This window comes from Citrus sinensis, chromosome 2 (genome assembly GCF_022201045.2).
Source record: "Citrus sinensis cultivar Valencia sweet orange chromosome 2, DVS_A1.0, whole genome shotgun sequence".
Taxonomy (NCBI): domain Eukaryota; kingdom Viridiplantae; phylum Streptophyta; class Magnoliopsida; order Sapindales; family Rutaceae; genus Citrus; species Citrus sinensis.
In genome coordinates, this window is record NC_068557.1 from 10,051,103 (window position 1) to 10,068,035 (window position 16,933).

Genomic DNA, 16,933 nt, shown 5'->3' on the forward strand with positions numbered 1-16,933 from the left:
ACACAACATTATGCGCCAAATCTAGATTCTCTAAGGAGGAGGTCGAATTTTGCTTCTCTGCTTTATGCTCTGTGTTGTGCGTGCCTTCAATTGTGGAATACCTCTCTTTATATAGGCACTACGGTTTCACGAAAATCAAATCTCAAAAGACTTGGATTCTTTCCAAATAAGAGTCTATTTCCTCTTATAATTCCCATGAATCTGAATATGAATAAATATGATCTTGCCTTTCTTGTCTCCCAAGAAATATCTAGAGCATTTAATGAACTTCCTGTTTGAATCAACTTCTTGCTCTAAATAGATCTCATGCGCCAATTATAGAATCTCATCACTAATAGACTTTCTAAATTAGACATCTAACTAAATTAGAAAAAAAATATCCATGATAAATTGGAATCTCACTAAATTAGGGAATTAATAAATTAATCCATATTACAAGATATGCAATAAATAAATTCTAATTTAATTAGACTTGCCATAAGATGCCAACTTTATAAATAATGGACTTAACAATGTCCCCCTTTGGCATTGTTATGGCAAAAACAATCCAACACAAGTCTTCCATGAATCTTGGCGCTAAGATATGAATATGAATCAGGCATAAACAACAATAAGGAACTAATCAAAATAATTGGCAATTAGCATGTTAGTTCATGTAAATAAACCAAGGCAAGAATTAAAATAAAATGCTAATTTTATTGATCAATAAATAGAAAGACAACATTAAGCAGAAAATTAAAAGCAATAAAAAGATAAACTCCCCATAAGAACTAGAAATCCTAAAATCTAAAAATTCTTGAGCAAAAATAAAAACTCCCCTTAGAATTGAAAATACTACTCCCCCTAACTCATTACATTGAGCAATTGAAGACTTGAAACAAATTACTCCCCTCTTTTGCCAAAAGATTGCAAAATGGAAGAATCTGGAGCACCCACAAACATAAATTTCATAGAAGAGGAATAAAGAAACATAATCCAATGCAAATAAGTCAGAAACATAAAGGAAAATGACAAAAACGAAGTGCTATGCATGATATTTTACGAAACAAACACAGTGCAGAACAGAGAAATTCGAAATTCAACTGAGAATGAATAAACTAGAATCAGAATATGATCTACATGCCGTTGGAAAGCTTATTGAATCAACTTTTCACAGGATTTTACAGAACTGAATTTGGATTTCTGTAGACAATGTTATGACCAAAAGAACACAACATACTCAGTTGTGACGGACAAAAGCTTATCACTGCACTTAGAAAATAAAACTTTGAGTTTTGCTAAAAAATATCTAACTCTTAAAATCTAAAAATATATCATCATGTAAGAACATGTGAATGCACATGCATCATGAATATTTTTTTAAAAAAAATGCATTAATAATGAAATTGAAAAAAAAATGTCTGGGAATTTTTCACAACAAGCATTAATTCATGAAATCAAACTCTAATTTCCTCAAATAAGTAAAGATTAGAGAAATTTAAGATTGTGTGTGCAAACAACTCAATCTAAACTTTTTTCCCAAAAATTCATTAATTTTCACAGTCAAAGTCTTAAATACAAAACATAGAGCTGGTCAAACTAACATTATCATCTTGATCTCTACGTCAAACTAACCTTATCATCTTGATCTCTACTTTTTTATCATTTCAATTGTGACAGACTTTTTTTTTGTAGCAAAGTTTTTTTTTTTAAATCTATGGTCGGAAGTTTTCACTCTACTCCTTAAGGTAGCCTTCTTCTTTGATAGTTCGTCCTCTGTTATATTTATGATACGCAAACTCAAATTACTCAAAGATAGCTTCACTCTTAAGAGTTATAGGTAGCTATTTATGACCATAGTGTCTGTATATATTAGAGGTCTTATGACAAGATAAGAATCAAGGCAAACAGTTATAACTTAAGTTAAATATTCTCAACAAAGACCATGCCAATATCAAAACCTTGAGTCAAAGTAAAGACTAAATTGTCATTCATATGCTTTTGAAGAAATGTTAAATAACTCTAATCAAAACTTATTCAAGGCCTTCAAATATTTAACAACATGAAAAACTGCTTGTCAATTATTAATCACTTTTTTTAAACAAAACACAAAAACAATGATTTAAACAAAAACTCATAAATGCATGTCATATATCTAATGCACAAATGCATGATTTAAATTTAAATGCAAAAAAGTTTTGACTTACACAGACCACACCCCTAAAGATTTCCTTAAATATTCAAATCGTTTGGAGTCTAAAGCTTTTGTGAAAATATCTGCAAGCTGTTTTTCTGTATCAATGTATTCTAAGGATACGGTCTTGCTCTCAACTAAATCTCTAATGAAGTGATGACGAATATCAATATGCTTAGTCCTAAAGTGTTGAACATAATTTTCTAGAAATATTGATAGCACTCGTGTTATCACAAAACACAGTCAAAGTATCCTGAACCATACCATAATCTGCAAGCATTTGTTTCATCCAGAGCAATTGGGTGCAACAATTTCCAGCTGCAATATATTCAGCTTTAGTCGTGGAAAGAGAAATTAAATTATGTTTCTTACTATGCCACGACACTAAGTTATTTCCAAGATAAAAACATTCACCAGTGGTGCTTTTTCTATCATCAGCATTGCCACCCCAATCTGCATCATTATATCCTGCAAGACTAGAATTATTGTCATTAGTGTACCAAATACCATCATTAACTATTCCACTGACAAAACAAATGATTCGTTTGACAGCAGCTAAATGTGATTCCTTTACATTTGCTTGGTACATAGCACATACACTAACACTGAAACATATGTCAGGTCTACTTGCAGTCAAATAAAGTAAGCTACCAATCATGCTTCTATATAGACTAGGGTCAACACTAGAACCCGTATCATCAATAGTCAACTTGGATTATTACTCATAGGGGTTCTCACGTGTTTTGTAGAATCTAAGCCAAACCTCTTAACTAAAATCTTGACATACTTACTTTGATTAACAAAAATTTCATTCTCCATTTGTTTCACTTGCAAACCCAAAAAGTAAGTCAATTCTCTCACCATGCTCATCTCAAATTCCTTTTTCATTTGACTCACAAATTATTGCACATGATCATAAGAAATGGAACCAAACATTATATCAACATAGATTTGAACAACTAAAATCCCTAGATTAAGTTGCTTAATAAGTAGTGTTTTATCTACTCCCTCTTACTTATAGCCATTTTCAAGCAAAAAATTAGTCAACATTTCATACCAAGCTCGAGGAGCCTGCTTTAAACCATACAAAGCCTTTTTAATTTAAAAACATGGTTTGGGAAATGGGGGTCTTTAAAACTTTTAGGTTGTTCAACATAAGCTTTTTCATTTAAGATGCCATTCAAAAAGGCACTCTTGACATCTATTTGAAATAATTTAAAGTCTATTAAACAAGCAACTGCAAAAAGAAAACGAATATATTCGAGTCTAGCAATAGGTGCAAAGGTTTCATCAAAGTCAACACCTTCAATTTGCGTGTAGCCTTGTGCAACCAACCTAGATTTATTTCTCACCATGTTACCAAATTCATCAGTTTTGTTCTTAAAAATCCATTTGGTTCCTATAGCATTAGTGTGAATTGGTCTAGGTACTAGCATCTATACATTATTTCGCTCAAATTGTTCTAATTCTTCTTGCATAGTTTTGACCCAAAATTTATTAACTAAAGCTTTCTTAACATTTTTAGGTTTAGTAAAAGATACAAAGCAAGTAAATCTTACTATATTTGCATACCTTTTCATTGTGACCATTTGTTCATAAAGATTACCTAGAATAAGATCAGATGGGTGATTTTTCTTAACTCTTGATGATGGTTCATTTCTAATTGGGTCCTGTAGGTCTATAGTTGCCTGAAGTTTTGAAACTTTCTCTTTCACATTCTCTGGTGTTTCCTTGGAGGCATCTTCTTCAACAGGTTTTTTTTTTCTTTCAGAGAAGGTTCACTAGATTGACCTTTCTCAATAACTCGAATTTCAGGAGTAGTTGTACAATATTTGGTGTTTCTAAAAGACTGGTTATCTCTTTTTGAATTAAGTAATCTACAAAATCTTGATAATCACCAGTAACCACATTTGCAGATTCAACAATATTTTGAGTTCTCATATTATAAACACGAAATGTTTTGCTATTATTGGAATAACTAAGAAAAACACCCTCATCACTTTTTGAATCAAATTTACCAAGATGTTCGCGATCATTCGATATAAAGCACATACTCCAAAAAATATGAAAGTACCCTAGATTAAATTTTTTTTACCTTTCCATATAAGGAGTTTCTTAGTACCTAGATGAAGATAAACACGATTAATGGTGTAGCAAGCAGTATTAAGTGCTTCAGCCTATAATCTCTTTGAAAGTTTCTTTGAGTTTAACATCACTCGTGCCATTTCCTGCAAGGTCCTATTTTTCCTTTCTACAACACCATTCTGTAATGGAGTAATAGGTGAGGAAAACTCATGTGAAATTCCATGTAAATTATAATATTCTTCAAAATTGGAGTTTTCAAATTCTCTTCCATGATCACTTCTAATTCTGACAATATTGCAATTTTATTCATTTTTAACCTTCTCACATAGTTTTCTGAACACATCAAATGTATATGATTTTTCTTTAATAAAGTCAACCCATATATACCGAGAGAAATCATCTACACACACAAATGCGTACCTTTCTCCATCTAAACTTTCAACTTGCATTGGTCTCATAAGGTCCATATAAAGTAGTTGTAGCACTTTTGATGTTGCTCTATCCTGAATGGCTTTATGCGACGCCCTTTGTTGTTTTCTAGATTGACATGAACCACATATTCCAGGTTGTTTGTTTTTAGGCATTGGAACTCCTTTTACATCATCTGTTTTTACAATTCTAGTCAGTAATCTGTAGTTCAAGTGACCCAACTTTTGATGCCATAATTCTTTGTCATCAAGAGTCTTATGACAAATAATTAAGCTAGTCAATTTGTAACAATGATCGGATGATCGATGTCCTTCCAAAATGTAATTTCCATCAACATCGAGAATGCAACATTTATTCCTGTCAAAGTTGACAAACAAGTTTTTATCACAAATTTGACTAATGCTGAGTAGATTTGCTTTGAGATCCTCCACATGCAGAACATTGTTAAGTTTTGGAAAACCTTCCACATTCAAAGTTCCCTTTTCAAGCACTCGACCTTTCACGCCATCAGTAAAAGTTACATTTTCTAGATCAACTTTTTGATAATTGATCAAGGCACTTCTATCACCTCTCATGTGTCTAGAACAACCACTATCAAAGTACCAAAAGTCAGTAGTACAAGTTCTTAAGGAAATAAAGGAAACATAAGTTTTATAATCAGTCTTCCTCATCCAAGTAGTTCTAGGTTTATTTTCACTTGTCTCGTCGACATCCTAGGTTTTCCATAAGAATAATTAAAGAACATAGCCTTTTTATATATATATTTAATGAGTTTGAAGCAATTAGATCTTATATGCCCTTTCACATGACAAAAATGACAAGTGGGAATAAACATGTTGTTCTTACCTTGATGAACTGGTGAAAAATGTGCAATAACTTTACCTTTTTGAAGATATGAAAATTTAACTATTGGTGGAGAAGCTGTAACTTGAGAAGCTTTAACAAACACACCTTGAGAATTTGAGTCTTTACCATTTTGATATCCAAGACCGTGATGATCTGAGCTGGACTTGTTAATTGACAAGATATGATTTAACTTTTGAGTTTCAGAATTCATCATTTTGAGTGACTTTTTGGTGTTCTATAATTCTGTGGTCACTGCAAGTAATTGTCGTCTTTGTCAATAAGTAAAGACTGTAATGAATTACCTCATTTTCATGAAAAAAAATTCTTGTAATTTATATTAATGTCACTGACGTCGCTATCTGAATCATTATTCTTGTTAACATGTTGCATAGTTGTGTCAAAACGGGAATCAGTGTCTTATTTACAAGGAGCTAAGTGCGAAGTTTTAGATATGGATGCATATCTGATGTTAGATTCATGTTTACTGCCATCATTATGGACAACAAGTCCTCCAACAAGGTTGTGTTTGTATGTGCCCTATGCCTCCATATTCTCTACATCGAATACCCTCAAGTTTATTAAAATCAAACAATTTTGAATTAGATTTAGAAGAACATTTTTGAGCCGTAAGAGCCACTGATGTAGAAGTCTTCTTTGGTTTATTAAAGTTCTTCTTTTTCATCATCTTCTTGAAATTCTTTGCAATGAGTGCAAGTGAATTATCCATGTACAAATATGGATCATCATCTTCACTTGATTTGGTGACGGAAGCCTCTGTTTCAATCGTATTGTCGCCTTTAAAAGTGCTTCAGAGTATATCCCAAGCAGTTTTAGATGTCTTGCATGTAGAAATTAGTTAGTGTTGAAACACATCAACTCCATTAACAATGACATTAAGTCTTTTTGCATTATATCTAGATGCATCAAGTTCATCATTAGTACATTCTCTGACTGGCTTGGGAGATTCTACACCATCTTCGTCAATTTTGATAGGTGGAGTATATCCTGTGAGTACGCATTGCCAAACTCGTTTATCAATAGTTGTCAGATAAATTTCCATCCTTTGCTTCCAATAAGCATAATTCGTCCCATCTAGTACAGGTGGATGAGCCAAAGAACCTCCCTCTCTTTGGAAACTCGATCTACAAAATAGATATAGGTTCTAAGAATCTCACCAAATAAACATTTAGTGTCCCGCTCTGATACCAATTGAAAGGAATTTAAATTTATCGCAAATAGATGTAGGCAATTAAAAACAAAAAAATTAATAACTTAATTGATTTTTGGAAATACTGGTCACTGTGACTGTTCATCCGCATAAAAAAATATTAATTTTTCAAAAACACAATAAATTGCAGAAAATAAATGACACGGAGATTTTTACGTGGTTTGGATTAATCAACCCTACATCCACGAGGCGCCACCCAGATGAAAAACAATTCATCAAGTTGACATGTTACAACCTATGAATTTACTAAACTTAAGACTCTCACTTATAGTTTATCACCATATAGTTTACTCAACCTTAGACTGAATCTACTTCTCTTGAATAATTGTTACACCTCTTGATCCACGATTCTCAAGGCACTTCGCAAAGTGATCAATAACAATTCTTCAATTCTTCAATGTCTAGTGATTCAAGATCCACATAGACTCTCCATAGAGATGAAAAGAAGATAAATAAATAAATAAATCAACACAATATTATGCGCCAAATCTGGATTCTCTAAGGAGGAGGCTGTATTTTGCTTCTCTACTTTATACTCTATGTTGCGCGTGCCTTCAATTGTGAAATACCTCTCTTTATATAGGTATTAGGGTTTCACAAAAATAGCAAGTCTTAAAAGACTTGGATTCTTTCCAAATAAGAGTTTATTTCCTCTTATAATTCCCATGAATCTGAATAGGAATAAATCTGATCTTCTTGCCTTGCTTGTCTCCCAAGAAATATCTAGAGCATTTAATGAACTTCCCATTTGAACCAATTTCTTGCTCTAAATAGATTTCATGCACCAATTATAGAATCCCATCATTAATAGACTTTCTAAATCAGACATCTAACTAAATTAGGAAACAAATATCCCTAATAAATTAGAATCTCACTAAATTAGGGAATTAATAAATTAATTCCTATTGCAAGATATGTAATAAATAAAATTTCAATTTAACTAGACTTGCCATCAGATGTCAACTCTATAAATAATTGGCTTAACACCATTAAATTTCAACCTTTTCAGTTGCTTTTTCATCAAGAACAACTTTCTTTTGTTCAATGTATATAGGCATAAACATATCAATTACCTTGGGGAAATTATCTTCAAGAATAATTCTTGAGCCTTTAACTCGAATTGGCAAAATCATTTCAATTATATCATCTTCACGAACAGTTGGTGTCTCTTCAACTTGAGCTTCTTGCACAATTTTAACCATATCATTAGATATAAAACTCAAATTAGGAATATGCATTTACCTCTTTATTGGAAACATAATGCTTATTTGAAATCTTTTTAAAAGAAGTTTTTGTGACATTATGCTTCCTACATCATATTTATTATATGATTGAGAATAAAGGAAAGGTTGATATCAAATGAAAGTATACATATTGAAGATCATCAGATAACAAAATTAATATTCTTGTAGTTAGAAACTTACTCAGTATTATAAGTTTATTTTTTTCACAGAAGGATTGAAGCATTACGAAAAGTTTATCTTTATCACAAAACACTTGCAGTATTACAACAAATTTACTAATACTTCTAAGCCTTGAAGTTCTAAACATTGCTGAATAGAAGCAATTACTCATCTTTGCACATATTTGGTAACTTCAGATCAGGTTTCCCCAGCTCCATTCTTCTCCGACATTTTCCTCTTCAGACGAACAACACTTAATGCCAAAAATGTGAGAAGCTGATCCTTTATTTTGTCAAAAAACTGAAAATAAGCGTATCTCCAAGACTTCTTGATGATCAAAGTGCCACAAACTCCCCAAAATCCCATGATGAAACCTAGTCCCACGCTAACAAAGAGCCATAGCTTGTCATGCCCGTTTTCATCTTCCTTATCTTCATCTGCACCAGGAATCTGCGGTGTTCCATCAATTTCAGAGCACCTTTTTGGTAATGGAACACCACAAAGTGCTAGATTACCCTCATAAATTGATGGATTAATGAGGGTTTGAAATTGGTTGGCAGTTGGTATTTCTCCGGACAAGTTGTTGAATGATAGGTTCAAGAAACTCAAGAATCTAATTGAAACCATGCTTGGAGGAATAGAACCAGAAAGCTTGTTTCTGGATAGATCTAAAGATTCCAACCATTCCAATTTTCCTATCTGTGTTGGTATTTTTCCTACCAATTGATTCCCTGACAAGTTCAAGGTTCCCAAATGAAGAAGGCTTGTAAGCTCTACCGGCATCTCTCCTGATAGATTGTTCCTTGAAAGATCCATGAGGTTTACCAGGTAAAGTGTTTGTTGGTATACATATTGAGTTCCTTTTATAGCCACTTGCAAACTTCCCTGGTATATTTCTGTATCTGGTGGTTTAACTTTCATAGCACTGAAGTCTCCTACACAGTGAGGAATGGGTCCCGAGAGGTTATTATGGGACAGGTCCAATATGTGAAGAGCAGAAAGCTTGCACAATTCAGAAGGAATGGTTCCATTGAAGTGGTTGGATCGCAGACGTAAAATTGACAATGATGGCATGCTTTCTCCTATCCAAGCTGGAATGTTGCCAGAGAGTTGATTCTCACCAAGATCAAGACTATCCATCAGCGAGCAATTTTTCAGTGAAGGAGGAATTTCTCCAGAAAGATGATTGTTAGAAAGTACTAAGAACCTGATCGTAAGAAGAGAACCTATTGATTCCGGAATTTCACCGGAAAAATTATTCTTTGTCATATCTAGAATATACAGGGAAGATATGTTCTTTAAAAATTGAGGAATCCCACCGGACAAATTATTGTTAGAAATGACCAATGTTAGTAATTGCTTTAGATTGCCTACGGACTGGGGAATGCTACCATTTAGAGAGTTAAAAGAGATATCTAAGTCTGTTAGGAATGGCGTTTTTTGGCCTAAGTCGTTAGGAATTGGCCCAGAAAACAAATTGTCCCTCAAGTACAGCTTCGTCAGATTGGATGACCAGAGAGGGAGAGGACCCTCGAATCTGTTTGAACTCAAATCAACAGAGCCTGGAAACCGAAAGACCAAGGTATTTGGAATTCTTCCACTCAAATGATTACCCCCAACATCTAGCTCATCTAGGGTCAGGTTTAATTGCCAGAACCAACTCGGTAGGGTGTCAGAAATACTGGCACCGTTAAGGACCAAAGTTGTTAGTTCAGTTTGATTTCGAAGCCATGTTGGAAATTTTGGACCCAATTGGTAGTATCTAATGACAAGGTATCGGAGTTTAAAAGGGGGAATCCAATCAAAACTAATGTTGAAAGACAAAGAACTGTTTGACGTTTTAATTAAAGATAGTTCTTCTAGGCTTGTGAGGTTCCTAAGATGAGCTTCAGTTATGAACCCTTCCCATTGGTTATCAGAAAGCTCTAACACTCTGATTGCTGAGAGCTGCCCAAAACTTTCTGGGAATTTCCCATTCATTTGATTACTTGTGAGGTACAATTCCTCCAGAAAGGTTAAGTTTCCAATTGATGGTGGAATTGAACCTAGAAAAGAGTTGTACCAAAGTTCAAGGTATCGTAAATTCTTAAGATATCCTAAAGAAATAGGAAGATTACCGGTTAGTTGATTGTATCCTAACTCTAGTCTCGCTAATGAGCTGCTATTAATACATTCAGATAAACCATCAATAAAATCACTCACCTCACCTCTGAATTGGTTTAAGGAAAGCTTCAATGTTTGCAAATTGCATAGAGTTCCCAAATTTCTGGATAGCTGGCCTTCAAGGAATGAATTTCCAGACAAATCAAGCAGTTGGAGAGAATTCAAGCTGGCAAATCCATCTGGGATGTCGCCTTGAAGATCGTTGGAGTTGAGATCAAGACTTAAAAGGTTAGTGATGTTGAACAACCAGTGAGGTATCGTGGAGTTGAAACCATTGTTGGAGAGGTCAAGCACTTGAAGGGATGTGAAGTTTAGAGATGGAAAATGGATAGGTAGAATGGGAAGATTACTATTGGGCAAGTGCAACTCAACAATAGAAGGCAGCTTACTAAAAATTTCTAGCCAATATGCTGCAGTGTTGCTAAGATCTACCCCTCCCAAGTTAAGGTATTTCAAGGAAGAAAGACCAGAAAGCCATCCAAGGCCTATTTGATTTGATTGATCAAGAAAGTTATTGAGATCAAGGTAAAGCAAATTTGAGAGGTTTCCAAGACTTTGAGGAATAATCCCACTGAAAAATGAGCCAGATAAATTGAGATATCTCAGTTCCTTTAGTGATCCAATGAATTCTGGAAGTTGGACACCTTTAAAATTATTCAGGCTCAAGTCTAAGTATTCCAAATCTTTCAATTGAAGCAGAGAAGGACTAATCTCACCCCTCAATTCATGAACTGCATCATCTTCGTATGAGTCAAAACTGTCTCGAAATGGGTTGTTGAGATTAAGCATGATGATGCTTCCAGTTCTGTTGTTGCAGCCTACTCCTTTTCAGCTACAACAATCTTCTCCAACCCAAGACAAGAGCCGACCTGAAGGGTCTGTAAGGTTTTGTTTGAACTGGAGTAGTGCTTCCCTCTCAACTTCTTTGCAGCCTGAACCAAGGGAATGTTGAGAAAAACTAAGTTGAATGGTTTGTGGGAGCAAAATTCCTGACAACAGCAGAAGAGAAAGCAGTGCAAAGGAAGCACTATTTTCATTACCCATGTCAGCAGTATGCAACAGAATGCTATTTTTGGAGATAGAGATATGCAACTCATGCTACTATATATATAGTCCTATGACTCAACTGGGCTGCCAGCCTTCTAATTGTCTTCTCAAATAGTAATATTTTTGCCAATGAAAGTGGATTTGACTTTATGAAAGATACTGAAAATGATAAAATGCAAATGAATATGGGCTCTCCGAAATGTCCACATAAATTGATGCTGATAGATATAATATAAAGAAGTAAGACCAAATCCTTGGAAGTAAAAATTGGAAATAATTGTTGAGTCAAAGAATTTTCTGCAAGAGAGAGAATGCATTATTTTCTGCATTGAATTTCTCCCCAGATCAGTCCTCCACCAAGAATTTACATGATGGAAAAAAAAAAATTGTGGATATTTCCATCATCAGAAGACTCAAATTTTGTCTTTTATCTTACAGCCAGCCACCATACGTACAATTTTTTGTCTCATTATTTAAAAATCATTAATCTAATAAGGGAGTGACGGTCCTAATCTATAATTGATTTTTGATTCATTGTCCTCCCAACTTTCCATGATTTTTAAATTTTCTGATGATGTGAGCCTCTATGTCATGAGAAATTGTAAATGTTCTAATTTTAAGCATTCAAAGTCTTCACCTGCAGTGCAGTGAATTAGTTAAAGCTAATCAGACGTGATAAAAGATAAATCATCCTTATGAATACTTTTGTTCTTTCTCTTACTGCAGTCCTGAATCTGCTGAATCTATTAGTTCTGCAATTAGAGGCTCTCTTTGTGCCGGACATAATGCAGTAGCGAGGTTGGGCTGTTTATTTGGTTGTCGCTGAAAGTAGAGCAAGTAAGGCATTTTATAATCCAAGTTTTGTACATAATTGATGTTTCCTGGGATTTGAGTTTGTAGGTATCCGTCTAATTAAACTTAGAGATATTTTCAGTTTCCCTATACTTAAATCAGTATATATCACTTATTTATAATATCCAATACTTATCTCTCTTGCATCATAATTTTATAATATTGTCCTTATTTTCAAATACACTATTATTGATATCTATTATAAATTGAACAAATCAGATCAACTGAAATTAAAATAAAAAATTAAAATACTAAAAATAAATATAAGTTTTGACGTGAATAAAAAAATTAATAGTAAGATATTTTTCTTATATTTTTTAAATAATTATTTTCCTTATATACATGTATGTATGTATGTATGTATATATGTATGTGTTGAGCCTTGATCGAATTTAATCAACCAAGATTCCCCAAGACTGCTCTAAACACTCTGATGCTTGACTAAGAAACAAAATAAAAGATACACAGAAGAAGCTAAAGAACAGCAACAATCGAGAAAACAGTTTAAGTGGTTCAGCCTGGAGATGGCTTACATCCACTGAAGAACAGAGCAACAATCTTTATTCAATCACCAGGAACAAGATACAAGTTTTAAGATGAAATTACAAGCATCACACTGCCTGACTCCGTATCCCTTAAGTCTATATATACACGCTTAAGAGAGCCCAGAAAATCCCCCCACCAGTCAGCTCTCCTCTGTCAATAAGGCCCAGATTTTCCCGCTCTTGTAACAGACCATAACGACCTCTGAGCCACGTGTTTGCTTCACGTTAAATGCAGGCTCTAAAACGGCACTCAGCAAAGTCGTATGGATAAGTGGAAGCATGTGATAGCCACGTGCTTCACTTACTCACAGATAGATGAATGAACATCTTGTCATACAGCTTTGAATGATCTTAACCGACCAGTCGTATTCCGTTCCAATCACGAACTGACATGTCGTATGGATTTCTGGAAATCAGTTTCAGAGCTCACACTTCAACAGTATGTATATGTGTTCTAAGATCAAAAGCCCTTAACAGGGTGGCTCAATGGTTTTCAAGTAATTTTATTTGGCTGCCCACCCGAGTTCAAAATGTATTGTTGAGATTGATCATGATGGCACTTCCCGCCCTGTTGTTGCAGCTTACTCCTCTCCAGCTGCAATAATCTTCTCCAACCCAAGACAATAGCCGACGTGAAAGGTCTGTAAGGTTTTGTTTGAACTGAAGAAGTGCTTCCTTCACACCTTTGCAGCCTGGACCAAGGGCAGTTTGGGAGAAACTAAGTTTAATGGTTTCAAGCTGCAAAATACCTGACAACAGCGTAAGACTAAGAAGTGCAAATGAAGCACTATCGTTATTACCAATGTCGGTAACACGCAAGAGAATTACTGCTATTTTTGCAGATAAAGATATGCAACTCATGCTATACATATAAAATCCCAACTCAAGTGGGCTGCCAGCCTAGTAATTGACTTCTCAATGACATGACTTAGTAAAAGATATTGAAAATGGTAATTTGCAAATGACTGAGGAGTTGACTTGATCAAAGATACTGAAAACCATTATATGCAGATGATTTGTCAAATTTCAGCAATATCCACATATTTAGATTGTTGAGTTTAATATAATCAAATTGATGTTGATGGATATGATTTAAAAAAGTAAGACCAATTACTTGGAAGTAAACAATCTATATCTATATCTATATATATCTATATAAAGCTGGGATTATCATCACAATTTCTCATCTTCTTATATTTTTTATTATCTAATATATTAGTTGAGATTAAAAAATAATTACATTACAAAATATTAAAAATAGAAAATAATTATTAAATTACAAAAGATTACATGTCTCTTCCCCTTTCTATTTAAATTCAACAATATGTAACCATTAATGATAATTAATTATAAGTCTTGAAACATTCATTTATTTTATAATGCCAACAATTAAACTTTAGTGTCTTAGAATACATCAATTAATTAATATAGGAAGGAAGATTCCTTCATATTCCCTCAACAATGCCACTAGGGCGTAATTTTAATGTCATAATCCCATATTTAATTATGCAACATTTTGTTTAGTGCCTTTTGGCTTTTTCAAACTCCATAAACATTAAGTATTTAAGATTTATGGCATCATTATTTCTCATCTTTTTATATTCTCTATTATCTAAGATATTGGTTGAGATTAAAAAATAATTACATTACAAAATATTAAAAATAGAAAATAATCATTAGATTACAAAAGATTACATATCTCTTACTCTTTCTATTTAAGTTCAACAATATGTAACCATTAATAATAATTAATTATAAGTCTTGAAACATTCATTTATTTTATTAAGCCAACAATTAAACTTTAGTGGCTTAAAATACATCAACTAATTAATATAGGAAGGAAGGTTCCTTCATCTTCCCTCACCAATGCTACTAGGGCCTAATTTTAATGTTATAATCTCATATTTAATTATGTAACCTTTTGTTTAGTGTCTTTTGACTTCTTCAAACTCTATAAACATAAAGTATTTAAGATTTATTATGATTGAGTTTTTTTTTAATTGTTTAACTAACATCCTCTTTAGAAATATTATTGTATTTTTATTTTTTGACTTATTTGAATTTTTAGTATTGTGTGCTTCATGAAATACTCTTTTCTTCGTGAGTTGAATAATGATAAAGATAGTTGGATGATAAGGGTTAGACTATGTAAGATGTGAGAGTCTGTTAATGCCAAAAAGAATGGAGAATTGATTAGTGTGAACATGATTTTTATTGATAAAAATGTTGTATAAAAAATCCATTCTCCCATTGTTTTCTCTAATTTTTTTCCCAATTGATTTACATTTAATGTAGCATTTTTTTTTCATAGGAAAATCTAATGCATGCAACAATCAGGAAAAAATTAGTGACAAGGTTTAGGCACATGTTGAGTGAGGGTTCTTTATACAGTGTTGAGAATTTGAAAGTTGTTTCAACTACAGGCGAGTACAGACCATTTTCAAATCAGCATAAGATTTTTTTCTTGGTTATAACTTCGCTTAAGAGGTTAGAAGAATGAACTGTTAAGATTCCGATCAATGGATTCCAATTCATATCTTCGAATTTGATTGATATACGTGTGAATGATAACACAATTCTCTCGGATATTTTTTAATTATTAATATTTGTTAATCTTTAAGTGTTTATTAGAAATTATTGATCCTTATGTTTTAACATGTTTATGTTATTTTCCATAATATTTCAAATGTTGTCGGAAGTTTATGTAGTGTAGGTAACATTGAGATCGTTAGAGCTAGTTCGAAAAAAAAGAGATATAAAAGTTATAACAGATTAGCAACTTGAATATAATTTGGAACTTATCAACAACTACAAAAGGTTTAAGGTCTGTACAGTTACACTATACACATTAATATATATTTTTAAAGTTAACAAAAAAATAATTAACTTTCATAAATAACATTAGTTTTATAAGGCTGCCTCATCTTTAAAAAAAATCAATTCATATTTTTTATCAATTTCATCAAGTGCAAAGTAAAAAAAAAAAGATAGTAATATATTTTTTTTCAAAGCCGCACGAAGCGCGGTTCTATTTCCTAGTATAGATTAAGGGAAAGGACAACTAAACCTCAAATTTTAGGGAAATGCTATACAGACCCTTAAATTTTCAATAAGTTACTCTTTAAATAGTAACTAATAAAGTAAACTTTTAAATTTTTTCATGCATACAAATATAATATAAATAATTTATTCTGCTTGGTAGGCTAATATTATTAAAATATTTTTTAATATTTGGAATAATTTTGAAAATCTAAATTATTATATTATTAAAATAATATATTTATATTTATTATAAAGATCTTAAATATGTTGTATTACATAGTAAGCTTCAGCTAGGCATGTTAATTTTGTTCGAGAGAGTTATTTTCTCTTAATATATATAAGAAAAAGTTCATGTAATTATCACTTCTTTTTTTAGATAGAAATTATTGTAATTGTCGTTTAAATAGTAAAATCTTTCTGCATTCTCCTATGATTTTTTATGCCAAATTATTTGGAGGGTTTCTCGTGTAAAATACATGTGTCCATTTTATCTTCATTTCTCTCAATTTCACTTTAGTTGACTGTGTCACCGGTATTGTCCTAACAGTAGTGAGCTTGGGCGTGTTCATTCGCTGGCAGTAGCAACATTAATATTGGACTTTATAACATTTGCTATGACCAAAATTACCTTACAAACTCTCATTCATTACTAGAAAAAATAGGTTTTACTGACACCAATTTAGTGTCAGTAATTACTTTTACTGACACTTATTAATTGTGTCAGTAATGCTCAAGTCAGAACACACTGACACTAAAAATTAGTGTCAGTGATATTTGTGTCAGTAATTCGTGTCACTATAGTATCACCAAAATAGTGACACTATAGTGTTAGTATTTAATGATACTATTTTTGTGTCAGTAATTCGTGTCACTATAGTATCACCAAAATAATGATACTATAGTGTTAGTATTTGATGATACTATTTGTGTGTCAGTAATTTGCGTTACTATAGTATCACTAAAATAATGACACAATAGTGTTAGTATTTAATGATACTATTTACATATTAGTTATTTATATAATTTTAAATATTTAGTGATGTTATGTTGCTTTTGATTAATAGTATATATTTATTTTAATTATATTTTTCGTATTTATTTTACAATTAAATAAAAACTC

General features: G+C 32.5%; 2 protein-coding genes across 2 annotated transcripts in view; both read right to left on the reverse strand.

Annotated features, from left to right (window-relative positions):
* The window catches only part of LOC107175848 (receptor-like protein EIX1), a 31,369-nt gene extending 19,988 nt beyond the window's left edge, over positions 1-11,381 (reverse strand). The window contains exon 1 of the mRNA XM_052435566.1: positions 10,367-11,381. Within this exon, the coding sequence (XP_052291526.1) occupies positions 10,367-11,116 (750 nt within the window). The 5' untranslated portion in view covers positions 11,117-11,381. The remainder of the gene's footprint in view (positions 1-10,366) is intronic.
* On the reverse strand, positions 8,303-10,353 carry LOC102629145 (receptor-like protein EIX2). The gene has a single exon (XM_025095019.2). It carries the CDS (start codon positions 10,142-10,144, stop codon positions 8,363-8,365), a length of 1,782 nt encoding a protein of 593 aa, XP_024950787.2. The 5' UTR covers positions 10,145-10,353; the 3' UTR covers positions 8,303-8,362.
* Positions 11,382-16,933: the final 5,552 nt, after the last annotated feature.